This window comes from Monodon monoceros, unplaced genomic scaffold (assembly GCF_005190385.1).
Source record: "Monodon monoceros isolate NGI ecotype Baffin Bay Population unplaced genomic scaffold, NGI_Narwhal_1 Super_Scaffold_1, whole genome shotgun sequence".
Taxonomy (NCBI): Eukaryota; Metazoa; Chordata; class Mammalia; order Artiodactyla; family Monodontidae; genus Monodon; species Monodon monoceros.
In genome coordinates this window covers 12,745,071-12,772,092 of record NW_021703765.1, presented here as the reverse complement: position 1 = coordinate 12,772,092, position 27,022 = coordinate 12,745,071, and the positions used below count along the sequence as shown (strand labels likewise).

Genomic DNA, 27,022 nt, shown 5'->3' with positions numbered 1-27,022 from the left:
TTTCAGCATTCATCATGGTCTGCCTTGAGTTTAGTTTTATACACGTCTATCTTAGCTGCCTTTTTTAACAAATATTTTGCCAGTAACATCGATGTGTGCTTTAGGAGAATTTCTGCTAACTTTAAGCACAGCCACTATGGCAAGTCGCTGTGTATTTTTCTTGTTTTTCGAATCTTTCCTTCTGCTTTCAACAAAGCCATGTCTCCCTGTGCCTAGAGGGGAAAGAAAATGCATTTTTCCTCAGTTCGAAGTGGGAGAAAAAAAAGAGGTAAAAAAAAAAATAGTGTGATTGGATATTTATTGTAACATAGGGGTTAACTTTTAGTTTTTCTAATCATTTGTGTGTATGTATATATCCCTTAAACAATTTAAACAAAAAGTAGCAACTAGAATTAATGACTCTTCATGACTAAGACGAGATGAACAACTCCATGTTTAAATTCATGTCTGAATAGTGGCAGTAGCTTTTTGAAAAGAGAGTCCTGATCATTCTAGAGTCATAACAGATTTAACAGTCAGTGCTTTCCACTTGAACCAAGTGTGGTTTTTAATGAATATCTATAAATAGCGTCTGTCTAATTCTAAAAAAGCATTGAAGCATGAACTTAAGCTTTTAATTCGGATTTTAGCAGGCTGCCTAGGAAAATGTACCCAAGTGAGTAGTACACACATAAATAACAGAAAACCCGGCTGGAGAGTTTGGCAGTATCTAAATTACACGAGCAATGCTAAAGAGGCTGGTAGATTTTAAGATATCAGATCGTTGTGCAATCAAAATAGTGTATTAAAGGACATGTTTTGAGGGCTTCCCTGGTGGCGTGGTGGTTGGGAGTCTGCCTGCTAATGCAGGGGACGTGGGTTCGTGCCCTGGTCTGGGAGGATCCCGCGTGCCGCGGAGCGGCTGGGCCCGTGGGCCGTGGCTGCTGGGCCTGCACGTCCAGGGCCTGTGCTCCGCGACAGGAGAGGCCACGGCAGTGAGAGGCCCGCGTGCCGCAAAAAATAAATAAATAAATAAATAAAGTAAAGGACATGTTTTGAGATTGTGGAAAATCTGGTCAGGATGTTCAAATTATTTCTCCAAAGAACACATCATTGGCAAAGTTCATTTGCACTTACTCTTTTAAGAAATGACAGCTCTAACTTCCCCTGCCCCCGCAATAGAGAGCAATATTCCGTATCTGACAGCTGAGAGAACAAATGTTAAACTCCTGAATGACTTAAAATGTTGACCTCCAGAAGCCTACTGGTCTGTACTTTAATGGAGACGTAATCCAGTGCATCAGAGTGGGTTCCATGGGTCAGTGCTGGTCCATGACTGCTGGTCACTGGTCTATGGTAGAAGAACAGGAACAGAGAGGAGACGCTGGGAGTAATCTGACGTTGCCACGTTATACTGTCTTTCATAAAAGGAGCGATCCACACAAACTGGAAATTCTGCAAAACCTTACACAGCACAGATAGTTGAGAAGCACTAATCTAGTCCATCTCCTCATTTTGCACAAGAGCACGCGGGGGCAGGCAGATGTGAAGCAGCTTGCTTCACTCCTGTGGCTTTTATGGGGAGGGCTGGCTCCATGCTTCAGGGTCCCCACTCCCAGTCCAGGGTTTTGTGCTATGTCCTCTAGCTTTCTTCAAAGTCTTAACTACTAGACATGTTCTCTTTACCATTAACTCTCCATTCTCATCCTCCGAGGGAGAAGAGTAATTATTATATTTGTTTTTCTCACTATTATAATTTTCCCTAAAAGTTAATGGTATTTAATACTTCCCGCAGATAACTTACAATCCTCTCTGAAGACCTCTAAGATATTAGAACACTTAAAAGAAGACAGCTCAGAAGCTTCAAGTCAAGAAGAAGGTAAACGCTGATTCACTGGAATAAAGTCATTCTGCGTGATATTGTCACAGGGATAGGTAAACAAACCGTTAGAACAGGTTAAGGAACTGAGAAACAGACATATGGGAACTTGGAATGTGACAGGTGGCCTTACAGAAAAGTGGGGAAAGAATATGCAATAAATGGTATTGGCTGGCTTTCCAGTCAAAAAAAAAGTTATATAATTAGATCCCTACTTCTTTGGGCACAGAAAATTTCAAATGAATAACAAATTATTTGCAACATATATAAACTTAATGTAATATGTAAAATGTAAAACTTAAATTTTTAAATGTTAACAGTCTGAGATGAGAAGGCTCTCTTGACAGGCCAGAGCATGACCATAGTGGAGATCTTTCTAATCTAAATGAAAGCTTAACAAGTGACAAGAGGTTACCATTCAGAGGACATTTGCAGGATATTTACAGGTGTAAAGACTATACGTCCAAGACTATAGATTCTTCTAAAAATCATTGAGAAAATCAGTCTGGTCAACAATATGGGGAAAGATAAACATAGGCAGTTCTCACAGAAGAAACTTGAATGGTTCAGCCTCACGAGTAGTCCAGAAAATGCAAACTAAAAGCAATGAGAAAAAAAAAAAAAAAAACAACGAGAGGGGCTTCGCTGGTGGCGCAGTGGTTAAGAATCCGCCTGCCAATGCAGGGGACACGGGTTCGAGCCCTGGTCCACGAAGACCCCACATGCCATGGAGCAGCTAAGCCCGTGCACCACAACTACTGAGCCTGTGCTCTAGAGCCCGCGAGCCACAACCACTGAGCCTGTGTGCCACAACTACTGAAGCCCGTGTGCCTAGAGCCCGTGCTCTGCAACAAGAGAAGCCACCGCAATGAGAAGCCCGTGCACGCAACGAAGAGTAGCCCCCCGCTCGCTGCAACTAAAGAAAGCCCGTGCGCAGCAATGAAGACCCAAAGCGGCCAAAAATAAATAAATAAAATAATTAAGAAACAAAAAAACAATGAGAGATTAGTTCACACTCATCAGATTGGCAAACCATTTTCAAGTCTGACATTATCAAAGATATGAAGTAATGGGAATCCTCATCTACTGTTGATGGGAATTTAAATTGATACAACTCTTGGTGCAACTATTTTGGACAAAAATTTGACACTCTTGTGAAGTTGGAGGTGATTAATGCTACTACCCAGCAGTTCTGCTTCTATGAAAATTGTCGTCCGTGTGTTCAGGGGACAGGGATTCAGGCTCTCCCAGCAGCTTATGGGTAACAGCAAGTACTTGGATGTTAACCCAAATGTTTCAAATGTTAATAAAGTTATAAATAGATTGTGGTACATTCATGCTAGGTGGCAATTAAAATGAAGCATATTTATAGTATATTCAAACATGTCGCACCACTGTGTGTTTGAATACACACAGGGGTAGTTAAAATAAAAACATGCACTAGATTATTTCAACTAGTTAACCTCTGTAGAGGGAGGGAGCTGAATGGAATGGAGGGAGGCCTTCGGTTGTTTCTGGGATATTTCCTTTCCTAATAAAAAGAGGCAAATACAGAGATATCTGGGAGGTGGGTACATGGGTGTTGGTTTTATTAACATGTGGTGTTTTGATATTTGAGACACTTCTTTTTTTTTCTAATGGTTAAAAAAGAGCCTGAAATTGAATGTGTGGTTTTGCAGCGTAATGCTCATGTCAAATTTCGTAGTCTTGGACAAAATTGATTTTGCTATTAGGTGGAACATATTCGACAGGGTATTTAAGGAAATTACTGTGCCTTTGAAAAATTGTTTCTTTAAGGAATTTTCTGTGAAAAATGCTTGGAAGTGCTCTACGTGGTCTGTCAACACTGTTATGGTCACATACATTAGTTGTGTCTTCCTTTTGGATTTTGTAGAAGCATATGGTATAATAAATTGTTTTTTTCCTCCACTCTAGATGTGTTACAGCACACCATAATCCACAAGAAACATACCGGGAAAAATCCCCTTGTGAAGTAGGTATCTAGTTCCTAAAACATGAATGACTTTGTGCGTTTTTAAATCAGCATCACATTTACTTACTGATATATTTGGCTATAATTCTGCCGGTTTACTGTTTGCTTGTTATTTGTCTCACCTTTTCTGTGTTTTCCTTTCTCTCCTTTCTTGCTTTAAAATTCTGTTTTTCTCTTCTATTAGCCTTGATAGTTTTCCATATGTTGTTTTTCGATTCTTCTGATGGTTGCCTAGAGGTTTTATTCTACATCTTTGACTTAGGAAGGTCTGATATTTGTGCTTGTACCATTTCCCACGTGAGGACCTTGGATCACTGTAACTTAACTTACTTCCTCCCAGCTTATAAACTGTAGCTGTCATGCATCTTAATTCTGTTTTAAACCTCATGAAACCTTTTTGCATTAATCATTTAGGTTTCTACCATTCCACTGTTCTTCATTCCTTCCAGTGTGCCTGAGCATCCTGCTAACTGAAGAACACTTGAGAATTCCCTGTCATCATATCTACCAGTAATGAAATCACTTTGTTTTTATCTGGAAAAAATGTCTATTTTGCCTTCAGTTTTGAAAGACATTTTTGCTCATACGACATAGGGCTCCAGGCTAGTAGTTACTTTCTGTGAGTGCTCGGAAGCTCCAGTGTCGCTGTCTCCGGTCTAGTGCCCTTGGTCCTTCACATCATATCCTCTCAGCCCAGTTTGATTTCTGCTGCAAGCCACATAAAATCATTTATGTGACTTCTAACCCCCCTCACACTGCGACCGTCCCTCCGCAGGCCCTGCCTCGTGACTGTCCGCCTCCTGCCTCAGGGCCCGTGCTGATTCTATGAGCCTGCTTAGCCCTTGAACCAGCCCAGTTCAGAGCTGCACGTTAATTTGCCCCAGGGGTCAGTCCTCAACTGGTGGGGAGCTCCCGCTTCCTGCCCTTTGGGGAGATAATTCTGGGAGGTCCCAGCTGGTTTGAGCCTCTGTCGCTCATAGCGGCAGCCTCACTAATGGACCCACATGCTGGTTTTTCCTCCTTTCCTGTTTCGTTCTCCCCACTCCTTGCTCCCACTTCTGGATCACCTCCCAAATCAACTGTGTCATCCCCAGATTCTGCTTTTAGGGGCAACAGTGGACAGTGGGTATCCATTGCTCTTCAATCTTATTGCTGCTCTTTGAAAGTTAGTGTGCTTTTCCAAACTGACTGTGTTTTTGAATTTTCCCATTGTCTGGTTTTCGGCAGTTTCCTATGATATATTTGTAGCTTTCTTTGAATGAGTTCTGCTTCCTAAGTCTGAAGTTTGATACAGTTCTGTTTTAGAGAAGCCCAGGCCATTCTCTCTTCACATATTGCGTCTGCCTGTTCTCTTGTTCCCTCTTCTGAGGCTCGGGATGCTTACAGGTTAGACTTTTCACCATGTCCTAGGTGTTCTCTCAAATTTTTTTGTTTTCCACATTTTTTTCCTCTGTGTTCCAGTCTATTTTCTCATGTTCAGATTTCCTCTTCAGTGATTTTTTTCATCTGTTTCCATCCATTGAGTTCTTAATTTCAGTTTATTGTACAGTTCTAGAATTTAAATTTGGTTCTTTTTTTATATATTCCAGTATTCTTCCAAAATTCTGTCGTCTTGTAGTCCTTGACTGATGTGAAACACTGTTAATTCAGAGTCCGTGTCCAATCACTTCATTCTCTGGATTCTGTCTAAGTCTGTTTCTGTTGTGTGTTTCTCTTGGTTTTCAGTCACATTATCCTGTCCCTTCACTTGCCTTAGACACACACACTACATAGTGCTTCTCTTGAGATTGGGGTTACCCCAGCTGTGAGTGGTGCAGGATGAGTCTAAAGACAGACTGTGCCTCTGTTGTCAACCTCCTCAGAGGCAGGTATTAATTATTAAATAGGTAAGAGAGGTATGAACTGGTTTATTCTTATAGTAGACTTTTTTCCTTAGAGCTGTTGCTAGGCATTCTATAAAAAACTAATATACTGAAGAAAGGATTAGTATAGCTTCTTCATTATGAGATGAGAAGGTTAGCTGATTGAAGACAGTGTTTCATACTTGCGTGAACTCTTCTTTTGATAGCACTATTGGTACAAGTTGTTCTCCGTTGGATGGGCTCACCATGCAGTATTCTGAACAGAATGGAATCATGGATTGGAGGAAGCAAACCTGCACCACCATTCAGCACCCGGAGCACTGTGTGGCCTTAGCTGACCAGGTACGGGGGCTTTGTTTTGTCTTCGTGCCATACTGTTCAAGCATTGTCACTGCATGAGAGTCGAGTTCTTTAAGCATTATTATGTCAGATAGTGTATCTGGTAAGAAGAAATGAAGGAATGTTTGAATGTAAGACTTCAAAGTTAATTGGTGTACATGATCTAAGCTCCTCTGTGACCTGAAGAAGTGTATATGTATTACTTTGGTTTTTTTTTTTTTTTAATTTAATTAATTTATTTATTTTTGGCTGCGTTGGGTCTTCGTTGCTGCGCGCGGGCTTTCTCTAGCTGAGGCGAGCGGGAGCTACTCTTCGTTGCGGTGCGCGGGTTTCTCGTTGTGGTGGCTTCTCTTGTTGGCAGAGCTCGGGCTCTAGGCGTACGGGCTTCAGTAGTCGTGGCACGCGTGCTCAGTGGTTGTGGCTCGCGGGTTCTAGAGCGCAGATTCAGTAGTTGTGGCACGTGGGCTTAGCTGCTCCATGGCATGTGGGATCTTCCTGGACCAGGGCTCGAACGTGTCCCCTGCACTGGCAGGCAGATTCTCAACCACTGCGCCACGAGGGAAGCCCTGTATTACTTTTATGGCTCAAAAATATTAGTACATTTTATTGTGATGCCTAAAATGTTTCACTAGGGATGCATTGTTATGCCAGGTTTTTTGCTTTTGAATTATTCACATTTCAGTCACTGTCTTGCTATTTATTGGTGATGTGAATTTTGAAACGGACCTTCCCTCATGAGTTGTTGGGCCAGTTTACCAGCAAATCCTGAATGTACTTAGGAAATACTTGGTTTTTAGGAGTTGGTGTAATCAGAGAACAGAATGCTCTCAAGTGTGTTTAGGTAACATGGCACTACAGATACATGAGAGGTACTTACTGGCACAGCTATGGAGAGAACCACCTTCTCTCTGGAAAATTGATTTTGATTACTGGCCAACACTCAGATCCAAATGTTAACCTTTCCTGGAATGTGTTTTTACGAACTAAAGCATTAAAGCATACTTTGAGGAATTGTGTGTTATCGGAGTCATGCTTACTTAATGGCCGAGTTTTAGGTCTATGTGATTATACTTTTTCCCCCTCTACTTCAGCGCTAGCACCTTTTATTCTTAGAGTTGACGCAATTCTGTGTTGCAGTTTTACCAACCTGAACTTTACGAGAATATTAGTAAACGTATAGCAAATACCGGTTACTTGATTGTGCTCTATTTTGTGATGAGAAGAAAAAATACACATCCATTTTAAAAGCAAACTACGAAATAAATATTATACTCATAATTAATATTAAGTATTTGTCAGAATATGCAGATTTTAGTGAGTCAAGTAGGTAACGTCAAAAAAGAGGTTGGAAATAAAAACGTGTTAGAATATACAACTGGGACTGCATTATTTTAATGTTTTTTATCAGAATAAGAGGATACCTACACGAGTATGGTCTCGCTTTAGTCTGATTTTTTTTTATTCTTTTCCCTAGCATTCAACTGAAAAACGAAGTTTATCTTCAATAAGTAAGAAAAAAGGAAAGTCACAAATAGAAAAGTAGGTGCAATTTAATCTTTCCAGTAATAGAAATTGGTAAGAAGAGACAACATTTGATAATGGGCATGTTTAATTTATGTAGTATAAATAGTATTTTTCCATTAGTTTTCTTCATATTTTTACCCTGGACTTAAATTTTTTCAGTTCTAAATAATCAACACGTGCAGGTGATAAAAATAAAGCTATTGTCAAATATTATATTCAGTTTGGAGGGGCAAAATTCTCAGCCCTGTAAACTAAAGGGTGAATCTTGGATTTACATTGTACCTTACTAAACATTTTTTGTAATTATAAAAAAAATTTGAGGGGAATTTTATTAATACTGTACTTAGTGTTGTTCTCTAGGGACTCATAAACAATGTGGGTAACATGTATACTTTCGGCTTAGGGAGAAAATTAAGAAAACTGACAACAGATTGAATAGTAGAATAAATGGTATTCGAATCTCCGCTCCTCAGCACACCCACGGTGGTTCTGTGAAAGGTAAGGGTGTTTTTCTTTCAAATACACGTCACCTAAATATATTTAGCAGGGTACCTATTGCAGGAGGTATTAGGCTGTTGTGTCAAAGCCTGATAACACTTTTTTTCCTGCGTTGATGTGAATAGTGATTTCTGAATTAACTCCATTAATACTTCAGAATTGTTTAATGCAGGAAATTTGATTCGGCCATGGAGGTAAATTTCTCCTTTGCTACAGTGACACTCTAGCACCTCTTCCTTCCCCTGGTAGCAGCAGTCTCCTCGATTGTTTCCTTCTCAGCCAATCCCTGCTCCAGAGCAGAGGCCGCAGGACCTGCGGGGTCTTTCCACCCTCGTGGAAGCCTGTACCCGTTCTTGTGTAAAGTCACTTATAAAAATCTTGTTGACTTTTTCATGTTTTAATGACTGTCCTTTGTGGAGTTTTATGGGACTTCAGGGGAATTCAGACCCTCAGATTTTCGTTGTACTCAATTTGTGTGGTCTCCATCTACCCACCATTATTTTAAGGTCCTTTTATTTTTAAGTGAAAGATTTTGTGTTCATTTGACTGAGAAATGTCCCTTGTGCTGGTTCATTGGTAACTTTTCTGTGTTACATTTACCTTCACCACTAATAGTAAAGATTTTTAAAAAAAGAATAAAAGCTCACAGACCTCTAGGAAAGTGTTTGTCTGTGTCTGTTTCTAACACATATGTTGACAGCTGACCCTACAAATAAGATTTGTTTAATTTAAATTTTATTCAAATGTTAGTACCTTCAGTTGTGATGCAACATAACCAGAATATATCCATTTTCTTAATGGAGTACATTTTTAAACTAGCTATTTGTTTAGAGAGATTTAATATTGATAAGGAAATATAGTTGCATTTTGACTCTAAAATCATCTGGCCCACTCATTGAATTAATTAACTGAGCTGTCTTTGGGGGGAAAATGACATGGGAAAAAACCATGTTTATGAGTATATTGTAACACTTCAGTATCTTTGAGGTTTCCTGTGGTGATGGCAGCTAAAAGGAGGGGGAGAAGCTAAAATAAGGAAGACAAGAGTTCTCTGTCAGTGGATGATTAGAAATAGCTTCTGCCAGGCCTCCCTGTCTGTTTCCTCCTTCTGGTTCATTTTCTGCACTGTCTTCTAAAGCACACACTAAATCAGGTCATTCTATAGTTGAAATTCCTGTCAAATATATACCACCCTCATGACATCACTCTCTCGTCTCTCACATGATTTGGGAACTATGCCAAAAAAGCTTGTAACAGTTCTTTCCCTTTTAGCTTCATATTTTCAGAGAAGTGTGTGGACTTTGATCTCAGACAGATGTGGGTTTGAATCCTTACTCCACCATTTTCTTAAGTTTGTAAAAGAAGAAGAATATCTATCTCACCAGACTGTAAAACTTAAATGTGATAACATGAAAAGCATTTAGCTAGTATCAAGCACAGAGGTGTTCAGTAATGTGGTTCCTTTTCCCTATTCTAATAAGTTAGAAGAAAACATATGCTGTATAGGTTATTAAGAACTTTTTTTTTTAAACATCTTTGTTGGAGTATAATTGCTTTACAGTGGTGTGCTTCTGCTTTATAACAAAGTCAATCAGCTATACATAAAAATATATCCCCATATCCCCTCCCTCTTGCGTCTCCCTCCCACCCTCCCTATCCCACCCCTCTAGGTAGTCACAAAGCACCGAGCTGATCTCCCTGTGCTATGTGGCTGCTTCCTACTAGCTATCTATAAGAATTTTTGATAACATCTCAGGCTCTAATTCCTTTATTTCTTTATTTTCAAATATTATGAAAGTACAATCTCAGGATTTTTGATTCAAGATTAACCTTTTCTGTCTATTTTGTTCTCTATATATGTCACAGATTCATATATATTTACATTTATAGAGTACGACTATAAATATATATATCAATACTTTGTACAACTTGTCTTATTGTCTAGTATAGCTCAGATGTTTGCTGGCTCCAACTTAAAGGGAAAACCCTCTGTTTATTAATTCCCCTTTGAAATACTAAGGAATCACCTTTAAGAAGGTGATTACCTTTAAGCATTCAGTAAACTTAAGATATATTTAAGATTTTTTTAATAGAACAATCACGCATATCATAAATGTAGATACTATATTGAAGCTGAAAATTTTAAATAACTCAGTTAAAGATAAATATTATTTATTTATTTATTTTATTATTATTATTATTTTTTTTTGTGTGGTACGCGGGCCTCTCACTGTTGTGGCGTCCCCCGTTGCAGAGCACAGGCTCCGGATGCGCAGGCTCAGCGGCCATGGCTCACGGGCCCAGCCGCTCCGCGGCCTGTGGGATCTTCCCGGACCGGGGCGTGAACCCGTGTCCCCTGCATCGGCAGGCGGACTCTCAACCACTGTGCCACCAGGAAAGCCCTTATTTATTTTTAATTTAAAATTTAACTTCTATTTTGAGTAAAATACATTTATGTAGTTCAAAATTCTGAAGGTACAAAAGGGAACAAAATAAATCCCTCACTGCGTCCCTCCATGTTGTCTTCTCCCCAAAGCAGTCAGTGCTGTTCATCATCTGTGTTTTTGCAGTGTGTTTGCTTTTAAAATCTCTTTGAGACATGATAGAGAAAACAGTTTATCTCTCTGTTTAAAAGGGCAATTTGTGGAATAGCCTTTGGCATAGTTATTTCATCCTCACCTTCCAGCCACACCTCTGACTCCAAAGGATCACATATTTTTTTATTATAAAAATTCCAAAGACACTCTACACAATTCTGAAGCACCTGGATTGTCAGAAAGGGAAAATTATGTTCAGCATAGATTTACATTTATGTATTTAGTTCTTTGAAAATTGCAAATTAATATATGACATTTGGTGGTTAGAATATTTGCTAGCTATATAATCTAAACAAAATCATTTCATAAATTCATTTTGAGAAATAGCTGCCTTTTTCTTTTTTCTTTTTACGTTTCTGAAACTTACTCTTTAGAGTTTCAAAGTCTTCACTGCATTTTAGTGAGCAAATCTTGGCTCACTCTATCCCAATGGTTTTGTTTTGTTTTGTTTTGTTTTGTTTTGTTTTGTTCCCAGTCCATCATTTCTGGTTAGAACTCAGGGGTTACTCAGTCTACTTGATGGGAAGCAATTTACTCTTTTTAAATATTCAGGCATACAAATTTTAACTGAATAGGCATTTTTGGCAGTCAGTTCTATTTTTGAGTTCTTTTAAAGAAAGAATTTTACAACATGCTCTGAGGAGTTAAAATGTATAGACTTAAAAAGTGGCTCAATGTGCTAATATTGGACAGAGCCTGCAGAGAATCTTAATTCTGATTTTTTAAAGTAGGTTATATTGATTTTTTCCTCTGCCTCTGCCTAAGAATGCATTTGTCCCCCGCAAAAAAGTCGTCAATTATTTTCAAATAAAATTGTGCTTCAGTAATGAATTTTTACCTAGGTCAGAGGCCAGCTTTTTTAGGTAATTATAGAAAAACTTGGAAAAAAAATTTAAGGGTGTAACTAATTTCTGATGGTTCAATTCAGAAATTTATTTAACTAAACAATTCTATTTTTTAAAAATCACCTTATTTTTAGATGTGAATTTGGACATTGGATCTGGACATGACACATGTGGAGAAACATCTTCAGAGAGTTACAGTTCTCCGTCTAGCCCAAGACATGATGGAAGAGAAAGTTTTGAAAGTGAAGAAGAAAAAGACAGAGGTTTGCTCTTTGGAGGGATTTGGGGGTGTCAGAGGAAAATGTGTGTTCTTAAAATCAGTCAAACATAAGTATTTTTATGGTACTGTAAATGTCATTATTGACTTTAATTGGTATAAAGGGTGTCGTGTAGACCACTGACTTAGCAGTTCCTAGTGATGTTGATTTTTTTAAACCTATTTCACTGCATATGAAATTAAAGAGAAAGAAGACAGTCACAACAAAATGTAGAGTTAATGTAGAAAGATTGAAAGCTTGCATATTGTTAGATGCACATATATTTATAACGTTTATGTCTTCCTGATGGATTGACCCTTTTTATCATTATAAATATCCTTCTTTGTCTCTAATGACAATTTTTTTCTTAAAATCTATTTTGTCTGATAATAATATAGCTACTTTAGCTCTCTTTTGGGTGTTTGCAGGGTACCTCTTTTTCCATCCTTTTACTTTAAGCCTATTTGTGTCTTTGACTCTAAAGTATCTCTTAAAGACACCTTATAGTTGGATTATGGTTTTTTAGCAATTCTGCCCATCTCTGCCATTTGATTGGAGTGTTTGACCTATTGAAATTTACAATTTACTGTAATTACTGATAAGGTAGGATTTACATCTGCTCTTTTGCCCTTTGTTTTCTGTATGTACTATGTCTTCAATTCCTCCTTAAATGGAGGCTCAGAGTCAGCCAGAAATAAGAGTATAGAGCCTTCTTAGGTCTCTCCTGGGCATGCATATATAGCCCTAGATATGAGCATGGCCTTTTAGGTTCCCAGGAATATATTGAAGCTTTTCAGAGCTCCCTGTGAACATCCGCTTCTTCAGTTTTTCCTTTTAAGTTTTTTGGTCAGACTATTGTTAGCCTCAACTGGTCATGCCAGCCCAGGCAGCCAGATTGTTAAACGGTTGCCGCAGATTGATTGTGACACGTGCCCTGTGGGCAAGCTGCTGTTAACACAGAGTGAACTTAAGTTGCCAGACAGATAGTGACGGTTCCTTAGGAAGGTGCTTTTACAGAGTTCCAAATCCATGTTTCTTAGAGCGGCTGCTAGGCTGCTTGTTTTCGTAGCTACTGTAGTTGCAAGACTATTAGTTTACAAAGCTACTTCAGAGGTGGAGAATGTGAGCAAGAATTCGGGCAAGGTGAAATACCGCAGTGGTTGCTATTCTTACAAGATTCAGCTGTTTTTCTTTAATAAACACTCTTCACATTGCTGCGAGCCTTTAATTGATTTCCAGAGTTCTGAAAAAGTTGATTTTGTTAGTTTTTGCCAGGACTTTTGTTGCTTTTATGGAGGAATGGAGTGTCAGAGGCTCTTACCCTGCCATTCCAGAAATGAGGTATCACAAATGTATATGTTGGGACTTCCCTGGTGGTCCAGTGATTAAGACTCCCCCTTCCAATGCAGGGGGTGCGGGGTTTGATCCCTGATCGGGGAGCTAAGATCCCCCATGCCTCGCAGCCAAAAAAAAAAACGGAAACATAAAAAAACGGAAGCAATATTGTAACAAATTCAATAAAGACTTTAAAAGTGGTCCACAGACACACAAAAAAATGTATATGCTGAATGAGGATGTCATTCTTTACAATGATAATGTTATCTGATAACATCTTGGCTATAAACGTCTTAGTAATAGTGTCTTGGTTATAAGGTGTGTCCATGCTGGTGGGCAGTAATAAATGGTTTCTCTTGGGCCACTTAAAGATCATAAAGATCCTTTAACAACAGCATTTCAGATGTGGCTTTTTCCTGCACAGTCCCCAGCTCTTCGAGACCTTAGCCTTTGTGTTATACCGTCAGGTCACATCTTAGGGAGCTATGACAGTGATTCTGCTGCATCACATACAGTTAAAGCCAGTTTTTACTTTGAAGTCATAACAAATGTAGCATGCAGTGACTACTGCCAGTTCTACTAATCTGAGGCAACACTGCACTTCTGATCTGCAGTTTGCTCATGAAAGAAGAAAAATGAAAGTAACTGCCCAGAGCTCTTATGAAGGTTAAACGAGATAATTTTTATGCCTTATCCAGAATAGAGAAGCTTTCAATATGCTATGCTCGATTCTGTAGGATGTACCAATAATCCATGGCTCTTAAGCTAACAATGCAGATTTGCCTCTTTGTCAGAATTAAGGGTACATCTGCATGCCTAGATGACTTTGCAGCAGTCCTTTCCTGTCATCAGCTAGGGTGAGTTGGTGGGCCTGTATAGAGGAGCTTGCCCTTTTTCAGATAGGCTCTGTTATCACGTGACTAAATGAGCCTTCCCTAAATGAAGGATCATTAAGGGCTCTCTGAAACCAACCAGGGGGGAAAATGTCCACTGTGATAACAAGTGTTGATCATCTTTAGAATTTCGAGTGCATGAAAAGGTTGCTTTGAAAAGCATGTGGCTTTGTTGTTCTTGTTGGTCATAAAGGGGTTTTGTTGTAAGACTTTATACTTTTCAGAGTCAGCGCAAAAAAGGAGGACCTCTCTCTAAATAGCTGGGTGAGTCCTTATAATGCTTAGAAAACCATTTGGGGTCATGGGGCCATTTGCTGTGACTTAAGAAGATTTAAACAAAGCCCAATTCCTATAGAAATTTAATTGATCATCTGAAAAATATTACAGCTTCTTTTGAACTTAGATGTTTATTTTTAACTCTATACTTGTATGAAGGTACAGATACAAATACAGTGCCTTAAATAAGTTACTAATTTTTGGATACTTTTTGTTTTGCAAAGTTTAACCAGAAACTCCTCAGCTATTAAGGAGAGTATATGTTAGAACCACTTACTCATAAGTTGAATTTCTTCTAATATAAATTATTATTGTTGAATTAATAACATTGTTGACATTCTGTAGGTTGGTTCAGGTTTAACCTTTCTCCAGGAAGGTTCTATTTAACCTTTCTCCAGGAAGACTAGTATGATTTGTTTTTAGTATTGTTTCAAAAAATTTTAGCATCTTAACTGAATATAACTAGTTATTACCTTAACAAATATAAACATTTTAAGTACACAGTGCAATTCTGCTTATATTTATGGGCAGAAAGATGTTAAATTAGGCACTACATTTAACTGAATGGTCTCTATACATAGTACTGCAACATCTGGGTTTACGATATTTAAACATTGTGAGTTAGATTTTGTCTTTTGTCCCCTTTATACCAAAAGTCAAGAAATCCAGGGGAAGTCTAGATTGAAGTTATTTCTGTTTACAAGCAGAAGAGTGATGCAGTAATAAAAACAAATGCAGTACAATTTTGTATATGCCACTTTGCTGTTTTGTTTTAGGAGAAATGGCACTGCTTCTTGTGCTCTAGCACACTTGTTTTATGACCATAATGGTAGCTTTAAATTTTCTTTCCCCCACTGAAATATTTAAAAGTAAGAATATTTATTCCATTCTAAGAAAACTCTCTTCCCTTCCCTATCTCTGGATATTTGAGTTAAATATAGTCTTTTTTTTTTTTTAAATAAATTTATTTATTTTTGGCTGTGTTGGGTCTTCGTTGCTGCACGCGGGCTTTCTCTAGTTGTGGTGTGCGGGTTTCTCATTGCGGTGGCTTCTCGTTGCGGAGCATGGGCTCTAGGCATGCGGGATTCAGTAGTTACAGCACGTGGGCTCAATAGTTGTGGTGCACGGTCTTAGCTGCTCCATGGCATGTGGGATCTTCCTGGACCGGGGCTCGAACCTGTGTCCCCATGCATTGGCAGGCGGATTCTTAACCAATGCGCCACCAGGGAAGTCCCGAGTTAAATATAGTCTTGATTGAACTCCTTTAAATTGTATTATTTATGTGAGACAAATGTGAAGACCTCGGGTTTAGTAGTACAGAATATAAATCAAGTGAATTGCCTAAAATTGATTAAGGTTAAAAATATCTGATCCCTTTCTCTGTAATAAAGGTCTGTATTTTATACTGTGCTGCATTCAGTCTCCATTAACCTTTTGTTTCTTACCTCTCCATGGATTTTTTTTAATTTAAGATTTAATTTTTTTAGAGCAGTTTTGGGTTTACTATAAAATTGAGAGAAAGATACAGAAATATTCCCTGCTCTCACACATATATAGTCTGCCCTGTTATCAACAATTGCTCCCTAGAATGACACATGTTTTACCAAGGATGAACCAATCTACTTTGATGCATCATTATCACCCAAAGTCCATGGTTTATCTAAGGGTTCACCTTCAGTGGCTTTGGACAAATGTATAATGATACATATCCATCATTACAGCGTCACACAGAGTATTTCCACTGCCCTGAAAACACCCCGGGCTCTGCCCGTTCATCCTTCTCTGGGGCCCCCACCCCTGGCAGCCACCAAGCTTTTATTGTTTCCATAGTCTTGCCTCTTTTCCAGAATCTCCATATGTTTACAGTGAAGTCCACAGAAAGCCAAAAATTAAAAGAAGTTCAGCTTGGTAGTCAGGAAGCTTAGGGATACATTTATTAGTCCAAACTTCAGTGTTTATTTTAGATATACTTAAAGTTTATTTCTAGCAAGAAGGGTGGGAGATTATGCTTGTGTTAACATCTATTTATGTTTGTTTCCCTTAGACACAGACAGTAATTCTGAGGATTCTGGAAATCCATCCACAACCAGGTTTACAGGTTATGGTTCTGTCAACCAGACTGTCACTGTCAAGCCACCTGTTCAGATTGCTTCATTAGGAAACGACGATGCAAACCTTTTAGAAGATCCCTTAAGCTCACCCAAGTATCAGCATATTTCTTTTATGCCAACTTTACACTGTGTCATGCACAATGGTGCCCAGAAGTCTGAGGTGGTCGTTCCTCCACCCAAATCTGCTGATGGTAAAACAATAGGGATGCTTGTTCCTAGCCCTGTTGCTCTCTCTGCAATAAGGGAGTCCACGAACTCAACCCCCGTCGGAATACTAGGGTCAACAGCTTCTACTGCAGAATCAGAAAAGCACCTTGAATTACTGGCGTCCCCTTTACCTGTTCCATCAACATTCCTTCCACATAGTAGTACTCCCGCTTTGCACCTCACAATTCAGAGGCTAAAACTGCCGCCGCCGCAGGGATCTTCTGAGAGTTGCACGGTGAACCTCTCCCAGCAACCAACCGGGAGTCTGAGCGTCGGATCACCAAACACTGCCTTTATTCCTGTTCATAATCCAGGTAGTTTTCCAGGATCTCCTGTTGCTACCACAGACCCCATCACAAAATCTGCATCTCAAGTGGTAGGACTAAATCAAATGGTGCCTCAGATTGAGGGAAACACAGGGACAGCCCCTCAGCCTACCAATGTGAAGGTAGTTCTTCCAGCAGCTGGCCTCTCGGCCGTACAGCCACCAGCTTCCTACCCCTTGCCAGGCTCTCCCCTTGCTGCCGGGGTGTTACCCAGCCAGAATTCCACCGTCCTCAGCACGGCGGCACCGTCTGCCCAGTCCGCGGGAGCAGGCATCAGCCAGGCCCAGTCGAGTGTTCCTCCCGCGGTTCCTACCCACACCCCCGGTCCCGCCCCAAGCCCGAGCCCTGCTTTGACACACAGTACTGCGCAGGGCGACAGCACGTCTTACATCAGTGCTGTGGGAAACACGAACGCCAACGGGACAGTGTTGCCTCCACAGCAGATGGGCTCAGGTCCTTGTGGTTCTTGTGGGCGAAGGTGCAGCTGTGGGACCAATGGAAACCTTCAGCTAAATAGTTACTATTATCCTAATCCAATGCCTGGACCAATGTACCGAGTCCCATCGTTCTTTACTCTGCCATCCATCTGCAATGGCAGCTACCTCAACCAAGCACATCAGAGCAATGGAAACCAACTTCCTTTTTTTCTGCCTCAGACTCCATATGCAAATGGACTGGTGCATGACCCAGTCCAAGCCAACTATGGCATGCAGCAGATGGCAGGATTCGGGAGGTTCTATCCTGTGTATCCAGCACCTAATGTAGTCGCCAGCACGAGCGGTTCGGGGCCCAAGAAGAATGGGAACGTGTCATGTTACAACTGTGGTGTGAGCGGGCACTATGCACAGGAGTGTAAGCAGTCGTCCATGGAGGCCAGTCAACAAGGTAATCATGAGAGCTCCCAGAGGACTTGTTTTTGAGTGTGCCCGTCCCTCCCTCCCCTGGTGATCACGGTGATCCTGTTGAAGCAGGAAGAGCTGTTGTGTGTTTGTTTACGGATGTTGTGCTTTCAGTGACAAATCATAAAATGCAAACGGCAAAACCTAGTGTGGACACACACAGGACACACACACAGCACAAGGAAGTTCAGAGAAATTCAGTTCCCAATTAAGGAATAAACCATAAAGGCACTTCTTAAGGAATATAATGGGGATTTGCGAATCTCTTGCTAGCAGCACTTTTTTTTTAAAGCTACAATCCTGTGTCATAGAGTAAGCAAAATTTTTAAATGCTGAAAAACTAGGAAGTGATAGTCATCTGACATGGAAGATTTTTAGTTGTTTGGGTCTATCTATGCATAACCAACTGGCCTCATGCTACACCCTTCCTTCCCAGCAGACATTTTTTTTTTTCAGTGCTATTACATTTTAAAAGCCACAAAATATTTAAGCACTGGTTTTTGGAGTAAGGAGATTCAAACTGAGTTTAATATTATTACCACCAGAATAAAGAAATTGTTCTTCAATAAGTACGTGTAAGGTACCCAGTTCACTGTAGACCTGAAACTGTTACCTTTCACTCACATTAGGCTTTTGTCATTTTGCCAGATCTCACACAGAAAAAAGGCTTGACTTGGGAGTATGTGCTTGACATTTTTAAGGGAAAATTGAGTTTGATAGCTTTAGGTTGAACTTAAAGCACAAACTTCATTATTACTTTTTTAAAGTCATTTTATGGACCATTTTGCGGTCCGAGTATTGCCGAAGGAGCAGCGGCTGAGGAGCATGCCCATTTGATATCTTGTACTGGTTTGTGATGCGTTGCATTGTACGCAGTGACTTAGCAGTTCTGTCTTTCCCATTTTAGGCACTTACAGACTGAGATACGCACCTCCCCTCCCCCCTTCTAATGATACGTTGGATTCTGCAGACTGAACAAGTAAAGCCTGCCTACTTAATACACTGAAGTGTGGGGAGTCATGGTTGGGGTGTGGAGGGGAGGAAAGGAAAGGTATTTTGTTTGTGTTTCTTTGTCTATACATTTCCTAGATTTCTATGCAGTTGGGAGTTTTCATTTCTCTTGTACCAAAATGTCCAAAACAAAAAAGAATGCGTTGCTTTTGAGCCTCTGGTCTCCTGGTACAACAACAGGCTTATCTGTATGATACATGTAATTTAAACATCCAAACAGACTACCAAAAGGAAAATGTTGATGCGTGCTTTTTTTTTTTTTTTTTTTTTACACTGAATACTTGCTGTGTGCAATGTTTACTGAATCTTTAAAACTGTGTATTTGATCTTTTTTAATAACAGTGGTGACAGTCCTATGGTTTTGGAAAAAAACTTTGCTTCTTCCCCAGTTTTTCTCACTTTCGTCCTACACTCCGCTTTTCTCCCCCACCCTCACTCTTTCCAGTGGCCGCAGGAGTGGTTGGCACTGCATTGTCCACACTTTGTAAACTGCTCTGCATATAAATTGAGGGTAGAATGTTTCACCTTAATCATAAGGGAGAATCACATTCCCAAAATAGTGTGTATATATGTAATAAACAGCACCACGTAAATACATATATGCAGTGCTTGTTGTCCACATAAAAATTAAAACAAGTGGAAGAGGAGGAAGTAAAATCATATGAAACTGAGAAAATATGACATATGAAGTGGACAAAGAGCTTTTTCTTTAAAAAAAAAAACAAAACCTTTTTACTTCATCATACTTTTTTAGCCTGTTGCTTCAGAGAGACATAAAGTGAACAAACTAGTGTGAGTGTGGTTCTTCTGTGTGTGTGTTTGTCATGAAAATCAACAGCCAATTTTACCTGTAGTCTACCACTGTGTCATGTAAAAAAGACACTTGAGTCAAGATTTCTTTTCCTACACCAACTGTTACAGTGTTCCATTGTGTTTAAAATGTGTATGCTTTATTGCAATCTGAACAGAAGCTCTGCGTTTCTACAAAAGTCAGGTATTTGTTCCCTAACTTGTCTCGTAGCAAAGTCACTTTTATAACAGTTTACCACTATGCTTGATTATAATGTGAAAGACTGAATTCTGCGTGTGTTAAGATGGTATGAATCATGTCAGTGTCACATCACTAAGTTTAATGCTGCTGTTTAAAAACAAAAGTTTTTTTAAAGCCAATCTATGTACTAAATTGCTTCCAGGTAATTTTTGATTTCCTAAAGTGCACTGAGGTTATCTGGAAGAACGGGGTGCAGGTTTGGACTGCTGCATTCAACAGCAGTGAGCAGCTACCACTGTAGAGTCGCAGGTTGAGGGCTTGGGGTTGGGTTTGTTTCCCCATCCTCAGTACAGGGCAGAATCGACAGATGTTTGTTGTGTGGGGTCACGTTGGTGTGCAGCAGAGGAACTTGAATATCTGGTCTCGGTTCAGAAGCCTAACAGATTGCCAGACAAAAGGAAACACTTGAAGAAAGAAGCTTCGTGTAATGCTTCACAGATAGAATTTATATTTATAGCACCAATGTACATTTTGAAACCTTCTTTCCAGGGTGGGAGTTAAAGGGGAAGGAAGGGGAGGGTGTGAAGGGGGGGTAGACGAAAGTTTTAATTTAAAAAGAGAAGAAGTCAGAGTAAAGGAAATTATTTTGATTAAATGTATTTTGTTTGATCTGGGTATTTTTGGACCACATTATTAAATTAATTGTTGAGCTGCAGTTGAGTTGTTCAAGTGAGAGTTTTGATAAGCCCCATCTGGACCGCATTGTGAACCATTGCCAGTTGTACTTTATGGAGCTTATTTTATGATTTAAAAGACTGTACTGTACATAGGAGGTATGTTACCTTCTCCTTATTTGTATGTTTACCATATACTTTGATATTTGAAATGTTATGTACTGGAAAGGCCACTTATATTTCTAGAACAGATTGGATTTTATGCAACCTTTTTTCCTTGAATTAACAGCAATAAAAAAATGAAAAATGGCTTAAGAATTGTGCTTTATTGCAAATTTTGTAAAAGTGAAAGATAGGAGGACATCATACCTCGTGGGTTTGGGGTTTTTTCCCTTTTTAAAGAATCAACCCGTTATTTTCCTGCAATGTGGGCAGTGAATCCCCAAGTTACTTACCGTCTGGAAATGTTTCCCACAAGCAGCCTTACTATATATATGGGGCACCTGTGTGACCGCTGAAAGAAGAGTCTGCACTTCTGTGCTTCCTGAGCACACACTGTGTGCCAGAGGCACCGTGGCGGCTCAGACAGAGTCCTTATCACCCAAGAGCGGTGTTTCTGGTTCAGGCCCTCCCTCACCAAAAGCGTAGAGGACCTAACTTACTTCCTCAAATTTATTAATACCATTTTGTTTTCCAGGAAACTCTCCCAATACAGTACCTTTGAATTACATTGGTTCTATCTTGTGTAACCGAGTCTCAAGTCAGTCTTTACACAATCAGTAATTTTATAAGAGATTGTGGGGAGGTGCTTTCCACATACCCATGCATCAGTCATGTCCTCTGGTGACGACGGATGTCACTCGGCCCAGCCCCTCCGGTTGTCCCCAACGTTCCATGCAGTGATGGACACTAAGAATGATTGTCCTGAGCCACCTAACGCACGTTCCCTCTGTACCCAGTTGGGCAGTGGGTTTGAAAAGATCACAGGACCCCTGATGGCTTTTCTGTTAGCCAGCAAACAGGCACCTACACGTAACACACGGCAGTTATGGACCCGCCTCCAGTTAACTCACACACCTCCAGTGTCATCACCTGTGTCCCTTAACCGACCCTTCTCCTTCCTGCCCCCACTGCGCAACGTCACCACTACTCTCAATTTCACTATTCCTCCTTTCCCCTCACATTTTACATCCTCCTTCCCCAAATATACAGTGTATTTCTACTTTTCTTGAGCTTTTTAGAAAGGGTACCCTTTACCTCGTCTTCTGTGACTATCTCTACTCATCTGGTTTTACAGTCCTGATGTTGCATTCCTTCAGTTTGTTCATTTTCACTAACTTTACAATATTCCATTGCATTGGGGGAAAACAATACACACACACACACACACACATTTATCCATTCTGTCAACAGACATTTGGGTGGTTTTCACTCGTTTGCTCTTGTAACAGGAGCAGTTTTGTACCAGTCTCCTGGCTTGTATGTGCGAGAGTTCCCTGGGATATACATCTAGGAATGCAAGTGCTGGGTTGTAGGACATGCCAAGTATTCAGTTTTCCCAGATTCGCCATGTGGTTTTCCAAGTGGTTTTCCAAGTGGTTTACACTCTCACCAGCAGCATGCATGCCCCTCAGTCCATATCCCGATGCTGTGATAGTGCCCGGGGCGGCTTGGGGAGGGAGAAATAAGTGTAGGCTTGGAGGGATTTGTGTGAGGCTTCATGGAGGAGGTGAGTGTGGAGGAGAGCCTGACATGACAGCACGGGCGGGGTTTGGACCAGTGTGGACCAGGGGGCGCGCTCTAGGCAGAAGGTGTGTGGAAAGGCACAGGACCCGAGGTGATGGGTTGTGAGGTCGGGAGGTGACACAGGCAGCTGTCATAGAGGGAACATCTTGAAAGAGTTATGAGATTTGTGGTTCAGTAGGTAAAATAGAGCCAGACTGGAGAATTTGGAGTTGATTGAGTGAAAAATTGGAAGTTGCCAAGTTTTAAGTAGAGAAAAAATACATTGACGATAGTTTTTGAAAGAAGGCTTGGAAGTTGAGAGACCGGTTAGGATGAGGCGACAGGAAGGAAGAGGATGGAAGGAACCCCGGGCTTCAGAGCCACGTTTTCCCCAGATAGAAGATGAGCTGGTCTAAGTTACGGCTGTGAGGATTACATAATATATGGGAAAGGTCCAGCATGATGAAGTAGCACCAAGGAGGCACCCAAATGTTAGTTGAATTCCGTTTCAACGCACAGGAGAATTGTGATTCTGTTTTCAGAGACGAGGAAAATGTGGATGAGAGTTAAGTCTGTGTGAAGGCAGTGGTTCTCTGGGTGGCAAGGAGCCTGGTAACTGTAGTTCTTCATTATATTAAGCTTGTTTCAGCTCTGTCCACTTATAAAAGACAAAATATTTCTTGTGCTCAAAAATTAAATCTATGTGGAGGTAGCTATGGGCTCTATATCCATGGGCTGAGTCTTGCAGTACCAAAGTAGAACAAGGTCTTACAAGGCAAGTCCACATTTAATTTTTTATGTAAGTGCTAAACATCTAATTTTTCTGAGAAGTTTCCAAAAAGGTTAAAGCACAGTGTAAAATAATTTCTCTCTCTCTTTTTTTTTTTTTAACAGGTAGCATCTAGTACTTGAGCACCACCAATCCATTTGAGCTTGGAGGACACCTTTTTTCAATTCTACATACTGATTACAAAAACATTTAAGGTTAAGGCAGTGAAACCAAATGGAGGCAAGCTGTGACAGTAGTTAACCCGATAACCCTTCCATCTTTCCTCTCAAAGGATAAAGAAAAATGCTGACTCCCTCCGCCTACCCCACCCATAGAAAGGGCCCGTTTCTGTCCAGAGAAATGAGTTGAGGTCTGGGGGATGAAAGAAGAAAGAGGTGCCCTGACCATAAACATGGTGGCTGCACCTCTGGACCTTTCCTCGGGGATGGAAGACAGTCTGCAGTTGGGTTCTATTATGAGAATGAAGGGCTCCGGGGCCCGAGATTGAGAGGCAAGGTGTAAACTCAGATGAGGGCGTGTTCTCACTGCAGTGCCCTAGACCGCCTGCAGAGGGCAGCACCATCCTTTCCCAGAGCACGCCCGTCCGCTTGCACGGTTTGTATACCTAAGGTCAATCGAACATCAGTATTTTAGTATACCACTGCTTGTGAATCACAGCTGTTGTACTCATATGTGCAAAAATAACTTTTCCACGTTTCAGGAAAAATTGACCTAATTCTTAAATGCTGTTCTCTTTTAAAAACTGTGAGCATGGGTACATATGACGTGAACTCTGTGTGTATGCAAATGTCTGTCCATCTTGGAAGCAAGATGGCTTTAGGCTCCCTCGTTCCTGCTCTGGAAAGTGGGGTACATCACAAGTGTAGGCATCAAAAATCCTGCCTGCCTGCAGTCACACCTCTTCTTCAGTGACTGCTGGCCTCAAGTCTCCAGAGCTCTTAATTCTAAGATCCTGATTTGCTACTTGAATTTTGGGGGTGGGGCGAGGTGGGGGGCTGGGTGGTTCTTCATTGTCTTTCTTTTTCCTCTTGCAGCTCCGACTTGATCCACTGTAAAAGGTCTCGCTCGGCCAGCCTCTCACCAAAAGAAATTGCTAATTGGGAAGCAGCGCCGCCTGGTGGGGGACGAGGACAATGCAAGCAAGCGGACGTCATTGCCCACTTGACCTGATGTAGAGAAAATTGAACGTAAGGCAGAAAACATTTGAGATTGTAAACCTGTGCTCAAAACCTTAAAGAATGCAGGCAACTGGCCATAAAAGTAATTTGAGCGGTCTCCTCTTTCAGACATTGCAATCTCAGTTTGTTATAAACATCTTAAACGCATTGATGGTACTTTAGAGTTTCCTTTGCACTTTTCTCTGTGCTCATTGGCCTGCACAACTGTGAAGGGTATGGGGTCTCCCTCCTCCCTATTTTACAGATTAGGAACTCAGGGTTCAGAGGGGTTAAGTGCCACAGACATGCCACCAGTGATGAAGGCCAGGCCCCAACTTCAGATTAGTGCTTACCTCCTGCCCCACTTCCTGGCCTGCAACTGCTTCTTCACTGACCCCAGGGCAATGACCTTTTAAACCGTATAAAGCGATAGGCACCCATGGTCTTAAGAACCATGGGGCCTCTGGATTCCTGAGAGAGGAGTGGGCTGGGTCCTGGTCAGTCAGAATGTCTTTTTTCTGTATCTCTGTTGAAGGGGTGAGGGAAAGTTTGCAGAGCTGGGAGACCTCAGTACTTTTAGAACTAGGCTTTCAGCGTTTGCCTGTCTCAGATGAATTCAAGGAGCAGCAGCTGTTGCCTACATCCAGGGTTTGAAACATGCAGCAATATGCTCTGTTGGAACACTGAATCTTGCTCTGCAAAGGTTTTTATTGTCCCCAGATGTCTCGGTGACTCTTGAGCATTTGGTGGCTAGTCCATAATTTTAAGACTTCAGAAGTTGAAAAGTGCAGTAGCAGGGCACACAGGAAAGATACTTCACTGCTGCTATTTGAAAAGCTCTGACCGTTATATATAGATTGTCCCAAGCACTCCCTCTACCCGCCACCGCTACTCAAAGACACTCCAAAGACCAAAAATGACAGAGGCAAAGTCATCTTCAAGCAGGAACGGTGACAGTCACACCCGCCCCAAAAGCCTTTCTGGACGTTAAGAATGCCACCAGGTCACCTAGTACTCGGTGCTCATTCTTGCTAGCGTATCGGGGTTGGGTATTTGTGACATGGTAAATCACTTTTGCATTGGAAGCCTCCATCAGGTGAACTTGTACAAAGAGGTGGCGCTGGTAAAGCCTTATTTTCAGCACCCACCCACAGTACGCATGACCTTTCTCAGGCTCATTTACAGAATGGGGATAACATCCACTTTGTTAGAATAGTTATAAGGATTGAATCTGGCAAAATACATAAAGCACTCAGTGTCTGGCACACAGTAGGTGCTCAGGACATTGGTGATGGTGGCGAACGCCTTCATGCCCAGCGGGGGGCAGGCACGTGTCAGCCTCACCGCAGCCATATGAGGTGGGTACTCCGCTCCATCTTACCGTTGGGGAGGTTGAGGCATGAAGGCCGCCCAAGTGTCTGAGGGCACAGAGCGGTTCAGTGGCAAGGCTGGAACCTGCCGCTCTTAGCCCCCAGGCTCCTCCAATTCTTTGTGCCCGGGTCACAGGATGCTACAGGCATGGTGTGACAGTGCAGGGCACCCTGCACTGGGGTAAGGTAGGCAGAACTCAGGCCAGCTCCGCCGTAAACTCTGTCGTCTTGAACACCTGGCCCTCCTGGACCTTCATTTTTCTTACCCTAAAGCTGAGTGTTGCTTGGAAAAGAGTGGTAGAAACTGAGCTAAATGACCTTAGAATTCTGTGGCTTGAAGCTTACTTTTTCACTTTAAGTGATTTATCAAGTTTTAATAATCCTTTACCTCTACACTTTTGTTTTAACTGATTTGAAGTCCTTTTTGGGTGTGGCCAGGAGCACAAACCCCAGCTGTCACCATGTGCTAACAGGACAGGAAATGTTTCCAGGTCCTTAGGGAGCGGCAAGAGAAAAGACCCCAATTGGGGCTGGCTGGGCACTAGGTGGCAGCACCGGCTTCTGACTGTGTCTGGTCCAGCGGAGGAGCAGGTGCTCTGTCCTGTCCTCAAGATTCTAGTTTCTCCTCTACTTGTACTGATAAAGTTTTCACCTGGGGGGGCCTTCCAGTCAAAAAACGAAGCTCGCGTACCGAGTCCTGTGCTGAAGGACACAGGGTTAGCCGTAGCTCACAGGTCAGCAACACGTAGAGATGGACAAACTACGGTCCACAGCTAAGAATGGTTTTACATCTTTAAATGGTTGAAAAGAATACGTTTTCATGACGCATAAAAAAATTATATGAAATTCACATTTCAGTGTGCACAAATAAAGTTTCTTGGAACACGGCCACTCGTTTGTCTCGTTGTGGCTGCTTTCGTCAGAAATGGTCAAGTTGAGCAGTTACGACAGAGACCACGTGGCCCTCAGAGCCTGAGGTACTGTCTGTGCCTTTATGGAAAAAGCTTGCTGACCCCTGACACACAGCAACCTTCTCTAAGTAAAGGTGCGCTCTCCGGTGTCTTTCAGGTCCTACGTGCGAGTGCAGGAATTTCACTCTCCTTTTTGCTGCTGGGTCTTCTTAGCAAAATGAGATCACCTCTGGTGCACACATTTCATCAGCTGTTTAGCAAATATCTCTTGGCTGGGAGCTGAGTGTCACGAGGGGCATAACCAGCTACAGCCTGGTCACAAGCCGTGGGGTCCCAGTGGGTGGACAGGTGAACTCTGCCTGCTGAGAACTGGGAAAGGGTTTTCAAAGGACAACATTTCCGCTGGGCCAGAAAGGGAGAAGTGAGATATTCTTAATGAAGAGGTAAAGAGATGGCAGAGAAAATGTCATCGACTTCAGGAGTGCTGGGTAGGGAGGTGAGAGGGTGGGAGGAACAGGCAAGGGCAGGTGCGGGGCAGCAGGGCATGAAGACGGGAGGGAGCCAGACGGGCAA

The 27,022-nt window shown here is 41.4% G+C and overlaps 1 protein-coding gene across 2 annotated transcripts in view; it reads left to right on the top strand.

Annotated features, from left to right (window-relative positions):
* The window catches only part of ZCCHC2 (zinc finger CCHC-type containing 2), a 51,475-nt gene extending 28,159 nt beyond the window's left edge, over positions 1 to 23,316 (top strand). The window contains exons 7-15 of one of the 2 annotated variants that reach the window (XR_003794292.1): positions 1,775 to 1,858; positions 3,794 to 3,851; positions 5,920 to 6,055; positions 7,527 to 7,591; positions 7,980 to 8,074; positions 11,651 to 11,779; positions 16,322 to 17,806; positions 18,728 to 18,871; positions 23,116 to 23,316. Coding sequence is in view for 1 of the 2 variants with exons in the window: in XM_029227289.1 (XP_029083122.1) it covers positions 1,775 to 1,858; positions 3,794 to 3,851; positions 5,920 to 6,055; positions 7,527 to 7,591; positions 7,980 to 8,074; positions 11,651 to 11,779; positions 16,322 to 17,806; positions 18,728 to 18,795 (2,120 nt within the window). In the remaining variant the exon portion in view is untranslated. Of the gene's footprint in view, positions 1 to 1,774; positions 1,859 to 3,793; positions 3,852 to 5,919; positions 6,056 to 7,526; positions 7,592 to 7,979; positions 8,075 to 11,650; positions 11,780 to 16,321; positions 17,807 to 18,727; positions 20,812 to 23,115 lie in introns of those variants that run through there. The other variant, XM_029227289.1, reaches the window with a different exon arrangement.
* The last annotated feature ends 3,706 nt before the right edge of the window (positions 23,317 to 27,022 follow it).